Raw genomic sequence first — 17,399 nt, forward strand, 5'->3', positions numbered from 1 at the left:
TCATTTACAACCCTATTTTTAATAAAACTTTAAAATATTAAGATTACATTGCTTAAAATATTAAGAATTAGGTCATTTGGTATTTTGGTGTCTATAATTGGCCTTCTTAAAAAGTTAAATGAAATTTTTTTTTACAATCCCTTAATTTTTTTTCAATTTTTAGTTTTGCTCGTTATATAAACTCTTTTTGGTCAAGAATACATAATCTGACTTTTCTTCATTGTTTAATCCAGATAAATTCAAAGTGGGGCCTTTAATTTATTACAGATATTTATATTTATTTCATTTAATATTACTCGTATTTATATATATCTAATTTTAATTTCCCCGCGTGTTTGCTGCGTGAGTTCGTGGAAGATAGGTTAGTTGTTGACTTAATGACTACTTATCATTGCGTCCAAAATCCAAATAACTTCAAACTCATATAAAAGGAAAGCCAAAAAAAGATGGGTTCCCATTGCAAGTAAAGTGTGAAAGAACACAAAAATAAGATCATCTAAAATAATTGAGAGAAAAAATATATAAAAAAAAAAAGTAAAGAAATGGGTAGTGAAAGTGTTCCAACAACAAAAACTTGTAAAGAAGTAGAATCTTTAGTGGTTCCTCTTCTTCCCAACAAAGAAATTGATGATGTTGATGCTTCTTCTCTTTATGATATGCAATCTCATGGTAATTACAACTCTATCATCTTTTTTTGTTGCCGAGTCATTGTTATTCTCTGGTAATCAGATATGAGTCAGTTTTAACAGGTCGATATGTATCGATATACTGATGAATATATTTTTTCATGCTGTATCTTGTGAAATATAACAGGAACATGGCTACACTGTGGATACCATTTAACAACATCAATAGTAGCTCCACCTCTTCTAAACTTGCCTTATGCTGTTTGCTTACTTGGATGGAACAAAGGAATGATGTATCTTATTGTTGGAGCTCTTGTTACTTTTTACACTTACAATTTGTTATCTTTGGTTCTGGAGCATTATGCATCTAAGGGTCTCCGATTTCTTCGATTTCAAGACATTGCTGAGCATATTCTTGGTAAGACTAACACCCCTACACCTGAAATTTCCTGATTTATGGTGGATTTCGATATTAATAATTAATCTGTTTTATATTGATGATAGTTTGATATAGACTAGTGGCAGATCTAGAAAAATATAATTTCGCGTTAAAAAATATTTGAAGTAGGAAATCCAATTTTATTTTCATAAAAGCATTCCTGTCTTGACTTGTTCTTAGCACAAACAAGTAACATATATATATTACTAGCACATAATAGTAAAAATACTACTCCGTAAATAATAGCAGTAATAAACTTAGAATTAATGTGTAAATATGGTCTTTGAACATATACTATGAATTTGACAAAAGTTAAAAGTATGTGAAGAAAGTAGAGCAACTAGCTAGTGTAATCCTCTGTTTATCACCTCTGCATCAATATTTTCTGAGACTTTATATGCTGAGGTTTTGTTATCGAATCTAATGTACCAAGTACTATAACAGGAAAGGCATGGGGTCGATATTTCGTGGGGCCGCTCCAGCTTGCTGTTTGCTACGGCTCTGTGGTTAGCTTGATCATACTTGGTGGACAATGCATGAAGGTCATTGCTATTCCGTATAACTACGGCTTTGTTCTCTTCACTTGATTTCTAATGTGCTTGAAAAAACAATGATGTATTACTACTACAGAGTTCAGAGAACTAATGCTGTTAGTTTTGCCTATCTGCAGACAATTTACTCTCTGATATGGCCAAACGGCGAAGTGGAAGTCTATCAATTTGTGATGATGTATGGAGGTGCAGTACTATTGGTGGCTCAAGTACCTTCGTTCCACTCGTTAAGACACATCAACCTAGTTTCTCTAGTTTTATGCCTTTCCTACAGTGCATTTGCTGCAGCTGGTGCCATTTACATAGGTACAATAATAATCATCCTACAGTTCAACTATAGATGAGTATATGCTCAAAAATCTGAGGATTTAATCCTAGCATTAGTGGTTAATGAATTATGATGTGTTTGCAGGGAATTCGTCGCCTGAACCAAAAGACTACTCAATAGTTGGGAGTACCGAAAACAAGATATTTGGATCTTTCACAGCAATTACCATGATTGCTGCGTCATTTGGGAATGGAATCATCCCCGAAATTCAGGTTTGTTCCTCTTCTATATTTGAAATCAAAGACACGATGACTGTAATGTCTGTAAGTATCTAACCAAATATTTTACATCTTACAGGCAACTATAGCAGCACCAGTGAAGGGGAAGATGTTCAAGGGGCTAAGTCTTTGTTACACAGTGGTGATCTTAACTTTCTTCAGTGTTGCAGCCTCAGGGTATTGGGCCTTTGGTAATGGTACTAAAAGTTTCTTAATTGACAATTTCATCGACAACAATGGCAATGTTTTGGTGCCTAAATGGTTTCTTATTACGACAATCAGCTTCATTATCCTACAAGTATCCGCTGTTTCTGGGGTAATTACATAACATCTCTCTTATAAAGTCATGATCTTATTAGCATTCGTTCGTTTCAACTTAGAAAGAGTTTTTTTTTTAGGTGAAGAGAAAAGACTTTTTTCCTAGAAGTGATTTCCTATATATCAAAGTTACATCTTAAACTAATTAGTTTCCTGCTTCAAACAGGTGTACTTGCAACCAGCTAACATACTTCTAGAGAAAATGTTTGTTGATCCAACGTGTAAACCATTTTCCCTTCGCAATGTGACATCAAGAGTAATCTCAAGGTCCATCTCCGTGATGATAGCCACTACCATAGCCGGCTTGCTGCCATTTTTTGGCGATGTCAATGCACTCATCGGAGCATTTGGCTTTGTACCCCTCGATTTTATCCTGCCTGTCATCTTCTTCAACTTGACATTTAAACCATCCAAAAGAAGTTGCATTTTTTGGTTGAATCTCATCCTTGCATGTGTTTTCTCGTTAATTATGGTAATCGGAGTCTTTGCAGCAACCAGGCAGATAGTTCTTGATTCTAATGCCGTGCAATCCTTGGATCGTCTTTCTGATTCTTTGAGGCTGCCTTCAGTGGCAAACAGTGCTTGGAATTCATTATCAAGTTACTTGGCTGAAAATACATAATCCTATTTCTTCAATAAGTTCATTGAAGCTAAGCATGGATGGCAATTCCATGATCATAGTCCTAGAGTATAAACATAGAATATAATAGTATACTGTAAAGTGTATATTTACTAAATTCTTTCATTGATAGCCTAGACAATGGGATTAAACAGGAAAAATGATTAGGTATATTGTATGTATCCTATGTACTCTATTACATAAGATTGAAAATTAATTTTTAGAATAAGATTAACAAATTTATTTTTGGAAAAAACCTGATGAATTTTTGGAAAAAGATTGAAAACTCATTTTTAGAAAAAACCATTTATGTGATGTATGATAAAAACGTCTCCCTTAATGTTCTATTCTTGTGCCCTAACAACTGATAAGTCATCGGACAAGGTGAATTCCATCAAACATGTTTTCATCGAATTAAGATAACCGATTGAAGAGATTGCATAAAAATGAATAAATAGATAAACAAAAATCAGCATTTTGTATAAAATTCTTATAAATTATTGTCATTAATCAATCATCTTTGTCACTTGTTGAACCTACATAGTATGAAAAAAGATTTTATAGAAGGGCAACTCATTGAATCTTTTATATCTAAAGATTTTATAGAATGGCAACTCATTGAAGATTCTATATCTAAAAGATTTTATAGTAGGGCAACTCATTGAAGATTTTATATCTAAAAAGATTTTATAAAAGGCCAAGAGGTTAATGTTGAACTTAATAGTAGAATTTGTTATATACACTCGGGTGTACGTACACCCAAGTAATTCAAGGTTAGTGTTTGCTTTTCATTTGATGATTAAATAAAAAACAATCTGAGAACAAAATACTCATGAGTGTACGGTCCACCCGGGTGTATATAACAAGTTCTCACTTAATAGAGTTGACTTAATAGGGGAACAAGAGGTTAATGTTGAACTATTTTTTTCAACTTTAAGTCTTATTGATTTGTGTATTTTATTGCAAGAAATTCAATCAAAAACAAAAAATATCGTTCTCTTCAATTCAAAATTTGATAAATATCGTTCTCTTCAATTCAAAATTTGATATTTCTGATTAAGGTGTTGAGAAATTATCTAATTTGCGTGAAATTGACATATCATGTCCCTTAGACAACAACCTGGAAATCATTAACTTTGTTCGAATGCGTCTGTAAAGTCACCTTAAATCCACTGGTTATTATAGCATTCAACGGCATACAAATACGTGAGGGAGCTATCTTTAAAGATGACACTCTCCATCTCACTGTAGACATCAAGTCTTTTACAGCGTAAACAAAGAGTTAATAATGTTTTAGATTTATCTAATACATACTAAATTCTGTTAGGGTTGTTGGTGAGTGCATGACAAAAGTAAATTAAAAATGTAGAGATTGATAAATAATTAAGAGAAAAATATAGGCAAGACAAGTAGTAAAAATGGACACACAATATTTAACGTGAAAAAATTATAAAAAAAACTCACGAACGACAAGCGCCGAAAAATAATCCACTATATGAAAATAGGAGAGTACAATAACTCTTGAAAGGGTGAGTATTACAACAGAACTCTCACTATAGGAACTCATTGAAACTCCGATCATGATATCTTAGAGAGCGGACATTTATTGGTAAATTCTCTCTAAGCATAAATAATGTATGGAGGGACACTCATAAAGTGTATATTATGTATCAGATTATTTATTGATGTATGGAGGTGGAAGAAGTGTGTGGAAAATTCTACACACATGCTCTTTAACTTCTCTACATAAATCTAGAGTCATCGTGATCATTCACTATTTCTATATTATTCCACAATTCTCCATCAATTTCTCAATATATGAGAATTTTCTAAAAAAAATTGAACACCTTAAGATGTAACAAGTTGGGCTATGAAATTTGGGCCACACTAACCCAACAAATTCAACTTTCTTGTTGGATCTAGATGTCCCCACATCAACTTGTGATTTTGGATTTGAAGAAGAGAAATGTTTCTGCATTATGATACTTGCAAGTCGCAATAGTAAGGGTGAACAACCTATACAATGTAACTTTTGACGATGTTCATTTTCATGTTGTCAGTAAATAGTCTGTACTAGTTGTGCTAATGATATTAGGACATTAGGTAAAATTGGTTTTTTTGGGGAAAAAAATTAAGATGCAAGATGATTAGGAGAGTATAATAAGGCAAGCACTACCACAAGAGTAGTTTTTACATTAGTTTTAGGGTTATTAGGAGTATTCTTCAACACAATCAACAGGAACAATTTTTACATTAATTTACTACGAGTATCAATTAAGCAATTGTATGTTATCTTATTTCATAAATGAAGACAAAGATGATTGATTTCTTATGATGAGTTCAAGCAAAAGTTACGACCTCCGACGATGAAATTATCAGCAACACATGACAAGGTGTTCCTGTGTTCCTATTGAAGTCAATAAGTTTGGTTACCTCATATGTCCAAGTAGCACATGCTGGTTCCAATGTATAATACCCTCTGATTCAATAGCTTTGCTAATAGTAGAATTCAATCCTAATTGGAATTGAAAATTCTGTAATATATTGGTAAAAAATAGAAAAATAGCTTGTAAAAGGTTAGAGTCTCCACTTTGATATGGATCTCTCGTTAAATCACTGAAATGAACTAGTAATTGAGGGTGTCCTCTGAAAAAGTGCAACTCGTAGGAAGTAGTTACTCTGGTACATCTAACTGTCCGTACCACTGTTGCCATTTAGCAGCTGATTCTTCTGGTGTCCTAAAAGACCAAATGTGCTGCTTTTCTTTCTCACGTGTTTCCAAAATTTCCTGCACTCAACAGATACACTGCTCAGGTCTCAATCACAAACTGAGTAGAAATCATACCATGCATAAATACAGCAGGAGGGGGGAGACGAGCACCTTATACAAGCAGGAAATCAATAACTCACTGAATCTCTTACTAAACAGTAGACAACATTTCGTCCAAGGAAAAAAAATAACAGTAGCTAGGGCCTTGTTCACCTTGAAGTACAAATAACGAATACCACGGTCATCTCACTACTAGAAATAAGCTCAAATAACAGCCAATAAGTTTATCAGAAAAAAAAAATCGGGTGTTAAGACCATAACCTAGATCTTTGCACCTGCAGCTCTAAAACCAAATAAGAAGGGAAGCAGAACCATAGTCCACAAGGCAACTGTATGATCTCAAAACATGAAATTTGAGACCAATTAGATCCCGATATTCTAACCTCTAAAATCCATTTATGATCTCAAAATATGAAATTTGAAACCCATTAGATCCTAATGCTCTAACCACTAAACTTCCTTTAAGATTTTAACCAAAATCTTGTTCCATTTTTCCTTATATTTCTCTATCTTCCCCTTTGTCTATGCAGATTGTTTGATGCATATCCATTGAAAACAGCCTCACCACCATGAATACTAATTAGGAAAAAGGCTGCATACAATTGGTAAGTTGTTCATCACTTCATTGAGAAAAGGTGTTGAGCAGGCTATCAGTCCTTCCCTCGCTAGATTTGAATCAATTGGCAAAAAGTTTATTCAAAAAATTGTGTTTAAAGTACAGAACATTGGTGGCAAATCTGACTATAAAATAGTATTGAAATTCCTTGAAGGGCCTAAAGGCCTTACCTTAGGCAAAATCAAGTTCAACAAGCACCCCAAGAGAAGGAAAGCTTTGTTTGACCAAATTTTCTTAAGTTAATGTAAATGAATCTTCACAAGGGCAAATAATAGAAACAACTTCCATCAACAAGACAATGAAGATAACAGGTAAAGACAAATAGCACAAATCTAGTCAACCAAAACGAGGCAAAATGCCCATACACATTCACTAAGAGGGAAAGCTTCTAGAATATTTAGGATTTTAATAATGATTGTGTAGGCTTGCAATTTCTTTGAATCAGCTGGTTAATGCCAACCAACAACAGATTATAGCCAAATCGAACATGTTACTTTCACCAAATGCAGAATTTAAAAGACTGTTGTCTTTCCAACATTGTTTTGTTTTCTCTTTCTTACCCATTAAATTCATGAGATAAGCATTTGGTTAGATGATATTTTGAGCACAAATGCAGACTTTGTTGAAAAGGCGGTTGACACTACAAGAACTTCCAAATTGAGAAATAGAATCAAGTTTCTACCTGAAAATAACTAAATATCTGATGAGCACCAGAAATGAATTTTAAAATAAAATAATAAGTAAATAAATAATGACAAGAAAGGCTTCAGTCTGGTGGTGCTCAATTGGAGACTTTGATTAGCTCATCGGACTAGGAGGAGAAAAGTTCATTTTTCCTTTTACCCAACTATGGCCTAGTTCTGTTGGACTTACTTTGAGTTATTTTAGACAAATTAAGTTCAAGTAAGTTCATTAAATTTAAATAAATTGAGGCAAAATAAGATTTTTCAGATAATTTCACACACAAATAAGTCTATCTAAACTATACATAATTTGACAAAACCTTCTAAATCATTCCCAATATATAAGGGAAAAAAAGAAAAAAACATAATTATGTGGAGGTCATGTTTGATTCATCTTAAACTCTTAATGAGTAATTTAATAGATTAATAGTCAAAAATGTGCATTGGAAAACGTGCAAATTTCAATGTTTCAAACCAGAAACACCAATAAAAAACAGAGTAACTTCTTTCAGACAAAATATGATCATATAAGTTCATATTAGATAAGTGACAAGATTAATCGAATAAAACAGAGCCAAAAATATCTCTGACAAACAAGATCCAAAAGCAAATAATTATAAAGCTTGCGCTAGATTGTGTTCATAACTTTTCAATGCTTCTATATTAGTACATGATCTATTCTGCGAGTACCAATTGATCCACATAATAGGATAATTAGGTAGAATGCAGGAAAAACTTGCCAGAAAACTCTCTATAACTACACATGCTTTGATTACTTGGCTACATAAGGGAGGGTATTTCCATAATAGCATTAGTACCTTATGTGAAAGCTTCTATTGAAGAAGGCAGTCGTCTGACTTAAGCAGTTAATCCAACATATTGGCAAGAAAATTGAATGTTATTTGGGATAGAGTACTAGCACATTTGCACATGGGTTTACTGAGATACACTTGCATGTAAACTGTCTAGGAAGAACTAACACTGTATTTGGATAGAATTTTTGGAAGGAAAGGGAGGGGAAGGAAGATGAAGGGGAGGGGTGAAAAAAAAAAACCAAATCCCTCATTTGGATAACAGAGAAAATGAAGGAAGAGAGAGTGAGGGAATTTGCTTGTTCTTGTGAATTTTACCCATTGCTGAATTAATGTGTTTGTTCTTGTGATAATATGAATTGACTCAATTTTTCAAAATCAATAATTCACATATCAAAATTTGAAAATATAAAATTATGGAAAATATAAAATTCTTTCATATAAATTTTCCAAAATAAAAAATTTTGGAAAGCAAATTTTCTTCCTTGTCGATTTTCCAAAACGAAATTTTCTGAAAATAGATTTTTGCAAATTAAAACCAAAATTTCTGAAATTTGATTTTCAACAAAAAAAATTCTGAATGTTGGTTTTAGAAAAAGAAGACCGTATTTTCTGAAAATTGATTTCCGAATATCAAAACCTTTTTTTTTCCAGAAAAACGATTTTTGAAGATCATAATCAATTTTCTGAAACTTGATTCGTGAAAATAAAAATCAGATTTCATGAAAAATCGATTTTTGTAAATCAAAACCAGAAATTATGTATCTCAACATTAGAATTTTTTATACGTTAAAATCGATTTTGGAGAACAAAATTTCTTATGATTGAATTTTTAAAAAGAAGAAGAAAAGTTCGGATATGGCGAATGATGTGGCGGAAGATGACGGCTTGTGGTAGAGGTGACAAACGAACAGTATGTGCTGGAGAAAATAAAAACAAGTTTTCCTTCCAAATCTTCTCTAATTTGGAAAGATTTGTTTCTTAATTGTGGAAGGAAATAATTTCCTTCCATTTCTCTTCCTCCCAATTCCCTCACCTCCCATTTTTGCTGTCCAAATGGAGGAAAACTCATCTCTTCCTTTCCCTCCCCTTCCCTTCCCTCCATTTCCCTCCATCCAAACAAGCTGTAAGAGGGTGAAGAAAAAAGTTTTGCCAAGTTCAGAAGGTTATCTATCAAGACTGACACAGACGTATCTAAGTTTTCATTTCCTCATATACCGTTTACAACATAATTGAAACCCTAGGTGGGGCATTCTAGCCATGCTATTTCAGCAAATTCTAATTATTCTATATGTTTCTCTAGTTTCCAATATCTTCGTCTTTATAATGAGAATAATCTTATGACTATCCAAGTCATATTAACTTCATAGTCCAGACTTAATACACATGGAGAGCAACAATTGCCCCATAATGCATCATGCATGGCACTTTAGATCTTCTGTTGCACTTCCAATAGAATTTCTTATACACCAGCATGATGAATAAATACAGCAATATCAAAGCTATTCTTAGAAGAGCTTCTGCTGCGCTGGAATAGGGGCATAATAGATTATTTAATTAGATTACCACACAACAGAGTCAGTATCTCAACGAGCCTCACCTTCTAGGAAGGGCAGACTCAGAGACTATTTATATACAAAGGGAGACCATAACAACCAGCTTTAGTTGATCATCAATACACCTTTACAGCGATCCTAAATAGAACTACCCTGATTCCCTGAAGACTGTTCTATAATCTATCCTTTGTTAAAAAGCTATGATCATTCCCAGCCAACCAATCCCATATATGAATTCGAGAACGCCATAAGGTGGATTTTATTCCATATTCCAAGGTATCTTCTTCTTCATAATTGACTTCTAATTTTCTTTATAACCTTTAAGCAAATTCAGTTGGCTTCAACATTGATAACGGTGAAATACCTTTAAGATAGAGACTAGATAAGCATCCTAAAACTGTCGGTAAGCAACAGTAGCAATTTAAGAAATCATAAACAAATTCAAATTTCTTTTGCTACTTGTTACTCATTGTTTACAAACTTTCAACCTTTCCCCAACCCTTCCTTAAACATAATTTAAATAAATAAACTATAAAGCGAGATTAAAAGTGGCTCATGCCAACAACTAGCGGAAATAAACCTAGTACGAAGCATTGACAAACGAAGAATGCAGCTAAAAGATGAACATTACATGACTGGAACACTAATTGATGGTAGGTTTTATGATTTTAATGACAGAATCGATGAAGCTTGATCAATACATCAGCAAAAGAGTTTTTAAACAGACCTGCAATTCAGCTGAACTCTTAGTTTTCAAAGTCAAGCAATCAACAAGATTACTCCACTTCCCTGAACAATTGTCGAGAACTCCAAGCCGATAATATTGCTGCACCTGATGAACTGGTGCTGTAGAAAAACAGAAGCAAGTATAAACAGAAATTTGGATCAATTAGAAAAGTGGGTAATCTGATTATTATCTAAAATTACAAGAACAAACTCCTACAATATGACTGAAAGCCTGAAACAATTTTGAATGATATTATACAAAATTAAGAAAGATTTAGCACAAATAGCAGCAATTATCAGCAAGAAAAAAGGGGGAGAATCATATAGAAATATAAAGACAAATCATAGAACTTGCACTGGTAATAATTCAATAAGAGTGTTGCAATCAATACAAACTATGCTAGTAAAATACACACCAAGAAATTAACACTTTTCCGCTTATAATTACCAGATTTCCTTGAATTTGTGAAAAAATAAATACAGGAATATAATTGTGAGAACAAATTGCATGAATAAACAAACTAATTATAATATAATTATGATTTAAATTGTGACAAATTATAGTTGAAATTGAAAGAAGAAGAGAGGAGAGAGAAAATACAATAGCAAAACCAGAGGGCGTCGAAGCAAGGCATGCAGGACACCCGCCGCCGTGGAGCTTCCTCCCCCTCCGTACTCATCGCCGGGATTTGACCCGTAGGCATCCAATGTTTGGTTGATATTAGTAAAAGAAGGGAATTAATCTATTGTTTATTTGTTTGGTATGACATTAGTAAAGGGAAAAAAGGGAAGGGGAAACTAATTTAAGTTCAATGGAATTAATTTCTTTCTTTTGGGAGAAATTTTGGGAGGAAAGGCAAGGAAAAATTTTGTTAAGGGAGTTTTCCTTCCATTTCCCTTCAAGTCCGAGTCGCTCGGATTTTAGGGGTGGGGGAGGAGCGATTTGGGGTTTCGGGGTTGGGGATGAGTTTTTAGTGGTTTTTGTGGGAGTCTGGTAGGTAATGGGAGAGGCGGGATGCCGGAGTCAGGGTTGTCGGTGCAGGGGAGGTGGCTGGGGCGCCGGCTGGAGCCTGGAGATCGTCGGAGAGGTGAGTGTTGGGAAACGTTATGCCGGCAGGGAGGGAATAGGTGGCTGGTTTTTTAAAAAATTAATAATGATAATATATATAATTTTATATCTTTTAAAAATTAAAAATTTAAAATATTAAATAAATTAAAAAATCAAATTAAATTGTCAAATCAATCAAACAATGACACGTGTCCCATATACTCATTAATCAAGTCACCAATCGGTCATAATTTGTTTAAAGTGGATGACCCTTAAAATTTGTATTAACAGAAATAATTAAAAGATCGACTTGTTTTTAGCGGACCGCTTAAAATTTGTATTATTTTTGACAATTTTTCCAATTAATGATGCACACATTGACACATATAAGTAGAAGCAAAAGTCAAAAAAAAAATGAGAAAAGAAGTTAGCTCTATCAATTGGAGTTTGCGAATTAGGTTGGGGGCCACTGATTTATGCATACCCCCAAATTGATAACCGCACATTCCATAATCAAATCTCACAACTTTGCACATGAGAAAGCAAATTGATATTTAACTTTTTCTTTATTTTATGTATTTTATTTAGTTATTAATCTTTTTTCTTTTTTTTTCTTTTTTTTTTAGTGGCTTTTATTTGTTCTAATTTTGAAACAAGTGTTAAATATTTCTAGCACACTGACAGTAGTTTCCTACCGTGAGTCAAGTTTGATTTTTTTTTTTTCTTACATAAATATAAAATGACATTTTTTTTTCTTCAAAACAGTGACATTTTTTTCTTCAATAAAAATGACATTTTATAATCAATCTGATATTATAAAATATTAAACATCTTAAATTAATAACTATGATTATCTCAAATTAAGCAAAATACAAATGTTCGGCAAAAGTTAAATCAACAAATATTGTCTCAAAAGATACATGAATACGATTCATCAACCAAAGCTACTCTAAAGATCTTGTGCCAGTAACTTCGAACTAACTACTCCAGTGACGAAACTTACATCCATTACGACAAAACTACAACAGTATATAATAATTAGTTTAGACAATTAAACATAAAACCAAACTACGAAAAAAAAACACATTACCTTAATTAGTGTCTTTGCACTTTATATCGTGGACATCACATAAAATCAAATATTCTCGACCTTCACAATATTAATTAAACATGTTAATATAATATCTTTTATATAATAATACAATAGCATGACAATGTAAACACAACTTACCAAAAAAAAAATTATCTTACGACGAGTTATTATAATTCGAGCTTGGAGGCAAAAGGTTCAAATCAACAACAAAAGAGGTGGATGGACTAGTCAAGTCATTCAAAATTGGAGGCATGAAGGACATTGAAGAATTTGAGTAGTATTTTTAGGACATCTTCTACGATCATGGTTCGTGTTGCCATACATGTTGCACCTTATGACCTTTTCGACCATCTCAAAAGCTAAAGGATCCTTCTTTGTAGAAGTATTTTGTTTTTTCTTTTTTTCTTGAATTAGTTCCAAGAGTTTTAGATTGACGAATTATGGGTTCAAGAACCAAGGACTTGAAGAACTAACAAATTGGGAAATTTGTTTTTGAATACCTTCTTTTTGAGTAAGAAGCAATTGCTGATATTTGAGTTGTAACTCTTATACAAGCACATCAATCCGATCTCCATGAACATCTTGATTCTCTCCGTTCTTTGAAAGTGATATGTTGTCAATTCTCCACTGGTAATGAATGTTGTCAAGCTTTAAATCCTCATTTGTCATCCTTCTCATCACGTGAGCACAAGGGAGACCCATAGTTTTTGAAAACTGACCTATACAAGTAGGAGACAAAGAATCAGAATAAGCTAGCTCAAATTTGTTAAGGAGTTTTCTTAATGCAAAATGAGAAACATAACCTATGAGCTTACTTAAGAAGGGGATACGCAAGTCATGAGGAATGTGTATCTTCTCACTCAATTGTGTTTTAATCTCATTATATTGATGATCAACAGCATGACAAATTTTTTCCTTCACTGTGCGAAGGTCACCACTCGAAACTTCAAGGTTTTTCTTCAAAGTAGCATGTGAACCTCCGGCTCTAGAACTAACAACATGCCCAAAATGCATATATTCACTTGACCATGCTCTAACAAAAAAAATTTTCCATGGAAACCAAGTATTCTGAATGTAAATGAGAATTTCCCTGTACTTCCCATACTTCATTTCAAATTCAAACCAAGCTTCATTAATTGTTTTTCAGTTGAAGATTTAATCAAATTTGTCCAATCGGACATAAACAAATCCCATTCATCACCATCATCAAAAAAAGGCTTGCACTTTGCTAAATATTTTTTTCAATGTGCCATACACACAACAAATTACAAGTATTAGGGAAAACAACTTTAATTGCATTCATCAAAGCCAATTCTCGATCAGTCACAATCACCGATGGTTGCTTATCACAACCCAAAATCTTACCAAATTTTTGTAGTGCGCACACATAATCACTTTACTCCTCTTTAAATAAGAAGGCAAAACCGCAAAAGAAATGATGTATTAAAACTAGTAACTCCAATAATATCAAGTAAAGGCATTTTATACTTGTTAATCTTATAAGTACAGTCCATCACAAAAGTATATGAGTAAATTCTTGCTAATGCAATCGAACTTGGATGAGAAAACAACAAATGTGTCACATGTCCTTCATTATCACACTCAACATCATAAATAAAACCACCTTTACCAAGTTCATCCATCAAAGCTTGGATCATTGAACGACCTCCTAGCCCATCTTTAATAATTTTAGCCTTCACATTATAAAGTGTTCTAGATATTGCTTTTAGATTAGATTTACCTTTTTGAAGTTTTGTAAGTATCTGCCGTGGAGCAATGCCAACAGCAATCATCTCAGCTCTTTAATCTTATTAACTTCCTCCCTTGAGAAACGTCGGGCATAAGGATGTCCCGAAATATCACTTGATAAATCATGGTGATGAGAAAGATCTTTGATTTCGACTCTCCAACTAGTGTCTTGGTTCATTATTCCACAAATTTGAAATGGGGAATTCATTAATCAGGTTCCTGACTTTTTCTTTCCACTATTAGAGATATGGCTACAATTAGTTCGATATGATCCACCCCGATCACAACCAATAATAACCCATCTATTTTTTTTTTTTTGGATTTTTGAATCACCGTAACAAAGCCTTGTGAGTAGTCCATTCCCCGAACAATCTCCAACAATGTTTCTCTATTCGAAAAATTTTGTAATGAAAGTTGATACATATCAGTGGGTATTTGAGGAGGTTGATGATTATCAAATTGTGGTGAACCTATACAATCAAAAAATTTAACAAGAATAGTCATAAAAATATATTCTTAATAATCAAAAAGCCATCAAAAATATACACTTAGCCTACTGCTCAGAGTTCAATAATAGTACTCTTCTGGTTTTGATTAACACCAAAGTTAAAAAAATCTAATCTTATTATACTATTTTTAATCTCCAAACCTTAAAAAGCTGAAATTGAGACATATAATTTGCAAATAAACTGATTTAATACAAAGGTAAAACAATATTGGAATCAACTTGACTCATTATCAAGGATTATGAAAAATTCCCTTTAAAACCCTAGATTAATTTGTAATTTTAGAAAATAACACCAGTAAAAACCCAAAATTTTGATTATAACACCACAAAATTTTAAAGTTTTATTATAACACCACTTAAAAAATTAAAATCTTGGTTTCACCACCTAAATGGTTACGACGTTAGAGGAACTGTTAGTTAGGCCCACTACAACGGCTATTTTTTTCAAAGTCTTTTAAATAATTGCGATATCCTTCACAATCATTCAACTGTTGATCTGTTTACACAAAATTAGGGTTCAAATTTTGCGAATTCAACAATCCAATTGCCCAAATTGTTTGATTTAAGCATCATTGTTCGAGGGAGGAAGATTTGAAATCAGGTAATTGTGTCAATACCACTGCAGAAAACCCTAAGTTATCTTTCTTAAATGTTATGTAAATTAATCTATGTTGTTGAATTAAGTGCATAATTCAGTTCACATGTGTAAGTAATCATATAATTCGTACTTATTTCATGAAGTATGTGTGTTAATTGTCCTCATATTTGCGAAAAAATGAACTTAGGGTTCATCGCAAAAATAAATTAGGGGTTTTGATTTTTAGGACTGATTGTTTAATTTCCTTGGTTCATTTGTATGGTTTTTCATGGTAGGAATGGTTTTGCTTATTGTGGATGGCATATTGATGCAGGAAATGTCTTTCATAAGTTCCTCTCCTTTAAGGGAGAAGAAGTGCAAGTGTGGTGTTCCTTTTGCGAAGCTTACCAATTGGACAAGGGAAAACCCTGGTCGGAAGTTCGGAACATGCAAGTTCTATGATGCTGTAACTGAAAGCAGGGGTTATAAAGCATTTGAACGGGTGGATAAACCTGATGGGACAACCTGGCAAACAGAGGTGATCAACAATATGTTGTTGGACAAGAAGCTATTGAAGGGAGAAATTACTGACTATAAAAGGGAAGTTGATGATCTTGGTAGACAGATGAGGTGTTTGCTCAATGAAGTGGACAGCCTGAAGATGAAATGCAAGGCTTTAAACTCAGACAGGAAGAAGATGAACATAGAGATGCATGGAAGAAATGGAAGATCAGAGCACTCTGTTCATTATGTTACTTTTGGGATTAGTTTAGTCATGTTAGTGATGGTAGTTATTAGGGGGTTTGTAATTCTTAAAATGTAATTTGTCCTAAGGCATGAACAATAATACTAGTAATGCTTTTGTAATGGTTTATAAGTGGCATTGAACCACTTTTGCAATGTATTGTATACAATATTTTAGATGGAATGATTAAAGCAACTACTTAGTAATCTGAAATTGCATTGAAACCAAATGAGAAAATTACTTGCATTTCTTAACAAAATAGCCTTTTAAAGCCTACACCGGAGTATGACTTGATGAAAATAAGCTTACAATGCCTAACACCAAAATTATGAGTACAAAAAACAACCTCTAAGTGTTACACTTAGTCTACTGCATGCTAATGCTCAAAATAACAACCTAAAAGTCTAGTTTAGAAAAAGGAAACAACACCTAGTTCATTGAGTCAAATTTGCATGTTTGAAAGTCTGCAGCTTAGCTCTCCTTGTCTGCACTCCAGGCTGTTGCATTGTGTCTTTGTTTCTGGGTTCAGGTTGACTGAAAGAGGGGGTTCTATGTTAGTTGGACCTTGGCTGGGCTTGTTGACTATTTGAACCTTTCCTCTTGTTGAGTGGTTCGCAGCCTGGTTGCTCTTGGGGAAAAGTCTTGTTCCCAATGCTTTTTGGACCAACCCCTACTGCACTCTGTGGTTAACAAAGAAAAAAACAAGTTTCAACATCTAATTGCATCACAAAAAAATTTTTTAAAAAAAAAAGAAAAAAAAAAGAAATTTGAACAAGTACCAAAGAATACCTTCTTAGCAGCTCTGATCTCACTCTTCTTCCTCTACTCAACTACCCATGGTGAGATTAAAGGGGGTCTCCCTGCAGACCTTTGCTCAGTTGGTTCAGGTACAGTTAGGAGCTTGCAAGTCTTGGCATAGTGGCCAAATCCACCACAATTCCTTCATTATTTTTTCCTTTTCTTTCCTCCCTGCTGCCCCCCTGCTGCAAAAGTTCCATCACCACGCTCCAGCTTTCTTTTCTTCAAATTGGGCCTTCTAGGCTGCACCTTGAAGGCTGGTGGCTGAGGCTCTCTCATGTTAACTCTGCCCCAATGTTTTGGCCCTGGCATTGGTTGAATTGCAGGCTCATATGCTGCTTTGTAGGTGGCCATACTGTAATAAGGGTGGACATATTGCTCAGCATCACTTCTTTGATCCATTATGCATGCAAAGGCATGAACACATGGGATGCCTGTAAGCTGCCAATGATTGCAGGAACAAGTTCCATTTTCCAAGTCAACTAGAACCTGGTCATCCTTCAGCTGCACTTCATAAGTCTCATCCCTGGCAGCTTGAACAATGCAATTCTTAGACACA

The 17,399-nt window shown here is 33.6% G+C and overlaps 2 protein-coding genes across 2 annotated transcripts; one reads left to right on the plus strand and one right to left on the minus strand.

Moving 5' to 3' along the window:
• The first annotated feature begins 401 nt into the window (after positions 1–401).
• Positions 402–3,355, plus strand: LOC110699626 (GABA transporter 1-like). The gene is made up of 7 exons (XM_021877135.1): positions 402–669; positions 814–1,044; positions 1,510–1,607; positions 1,736–1,922; positions 2,029–2,156; positions 2,242–2,478; positions 2,647–3,355. The coding sequence occupies exons 1-7, from the start codon at positions 543–545 to the stop codon at positions 3,100–3,102; spliced, it is 1,464 nt and encodes a 487-aa protein (XP_021732827.1). The 5' UTR covers positions 402–542; the 3' UTR covers positions 3,103–3,355.
• Positions 3,356–5,373: 2,018 nt separating this feature from the next.
• LOC110699627 (uncharacterized protein C227.17c-like) lies at positions 5,374–11,468 on the minus strand. The gene is made up of 3 exons (XM_021877136.1): positions 10,924–11,468; positions 10,324–10,442; positions 5,374–5,887 (listed from the first exon to the last, which is right to left on the minus strand). The coding sequence occupies exons 1-3, from the start codon at positions 11,024–11,026 to the stop codon at positions 5,774–5,776; spliced, it is 336 nt and encodes a 111-aa protein (XP_021732828.1). The 5' UTR covers positions 11,027–11,468; the 3' UTR covers positions 5,374–5,773.
• Positions 11,469–17,399: the final 5,931 nt, after the last annotated feature.

This window comes from Chenopodium quinoa, unplaced genomic scaffold (genome assembly GCF_001683475.1).
Source record: "Chenopodium quinoa cultivar QQ74 unplaced genomic scaffold, ASM168347v1, whole genome shotgun sequence".
Classification (NCBI taxonomy): Eukaryota; Viridiplantae; Streptophyta; class Magnoliopsida; order Caryophyllales; family Amaranthaceae; genus Chenopodium; species Chenopodium quinoa.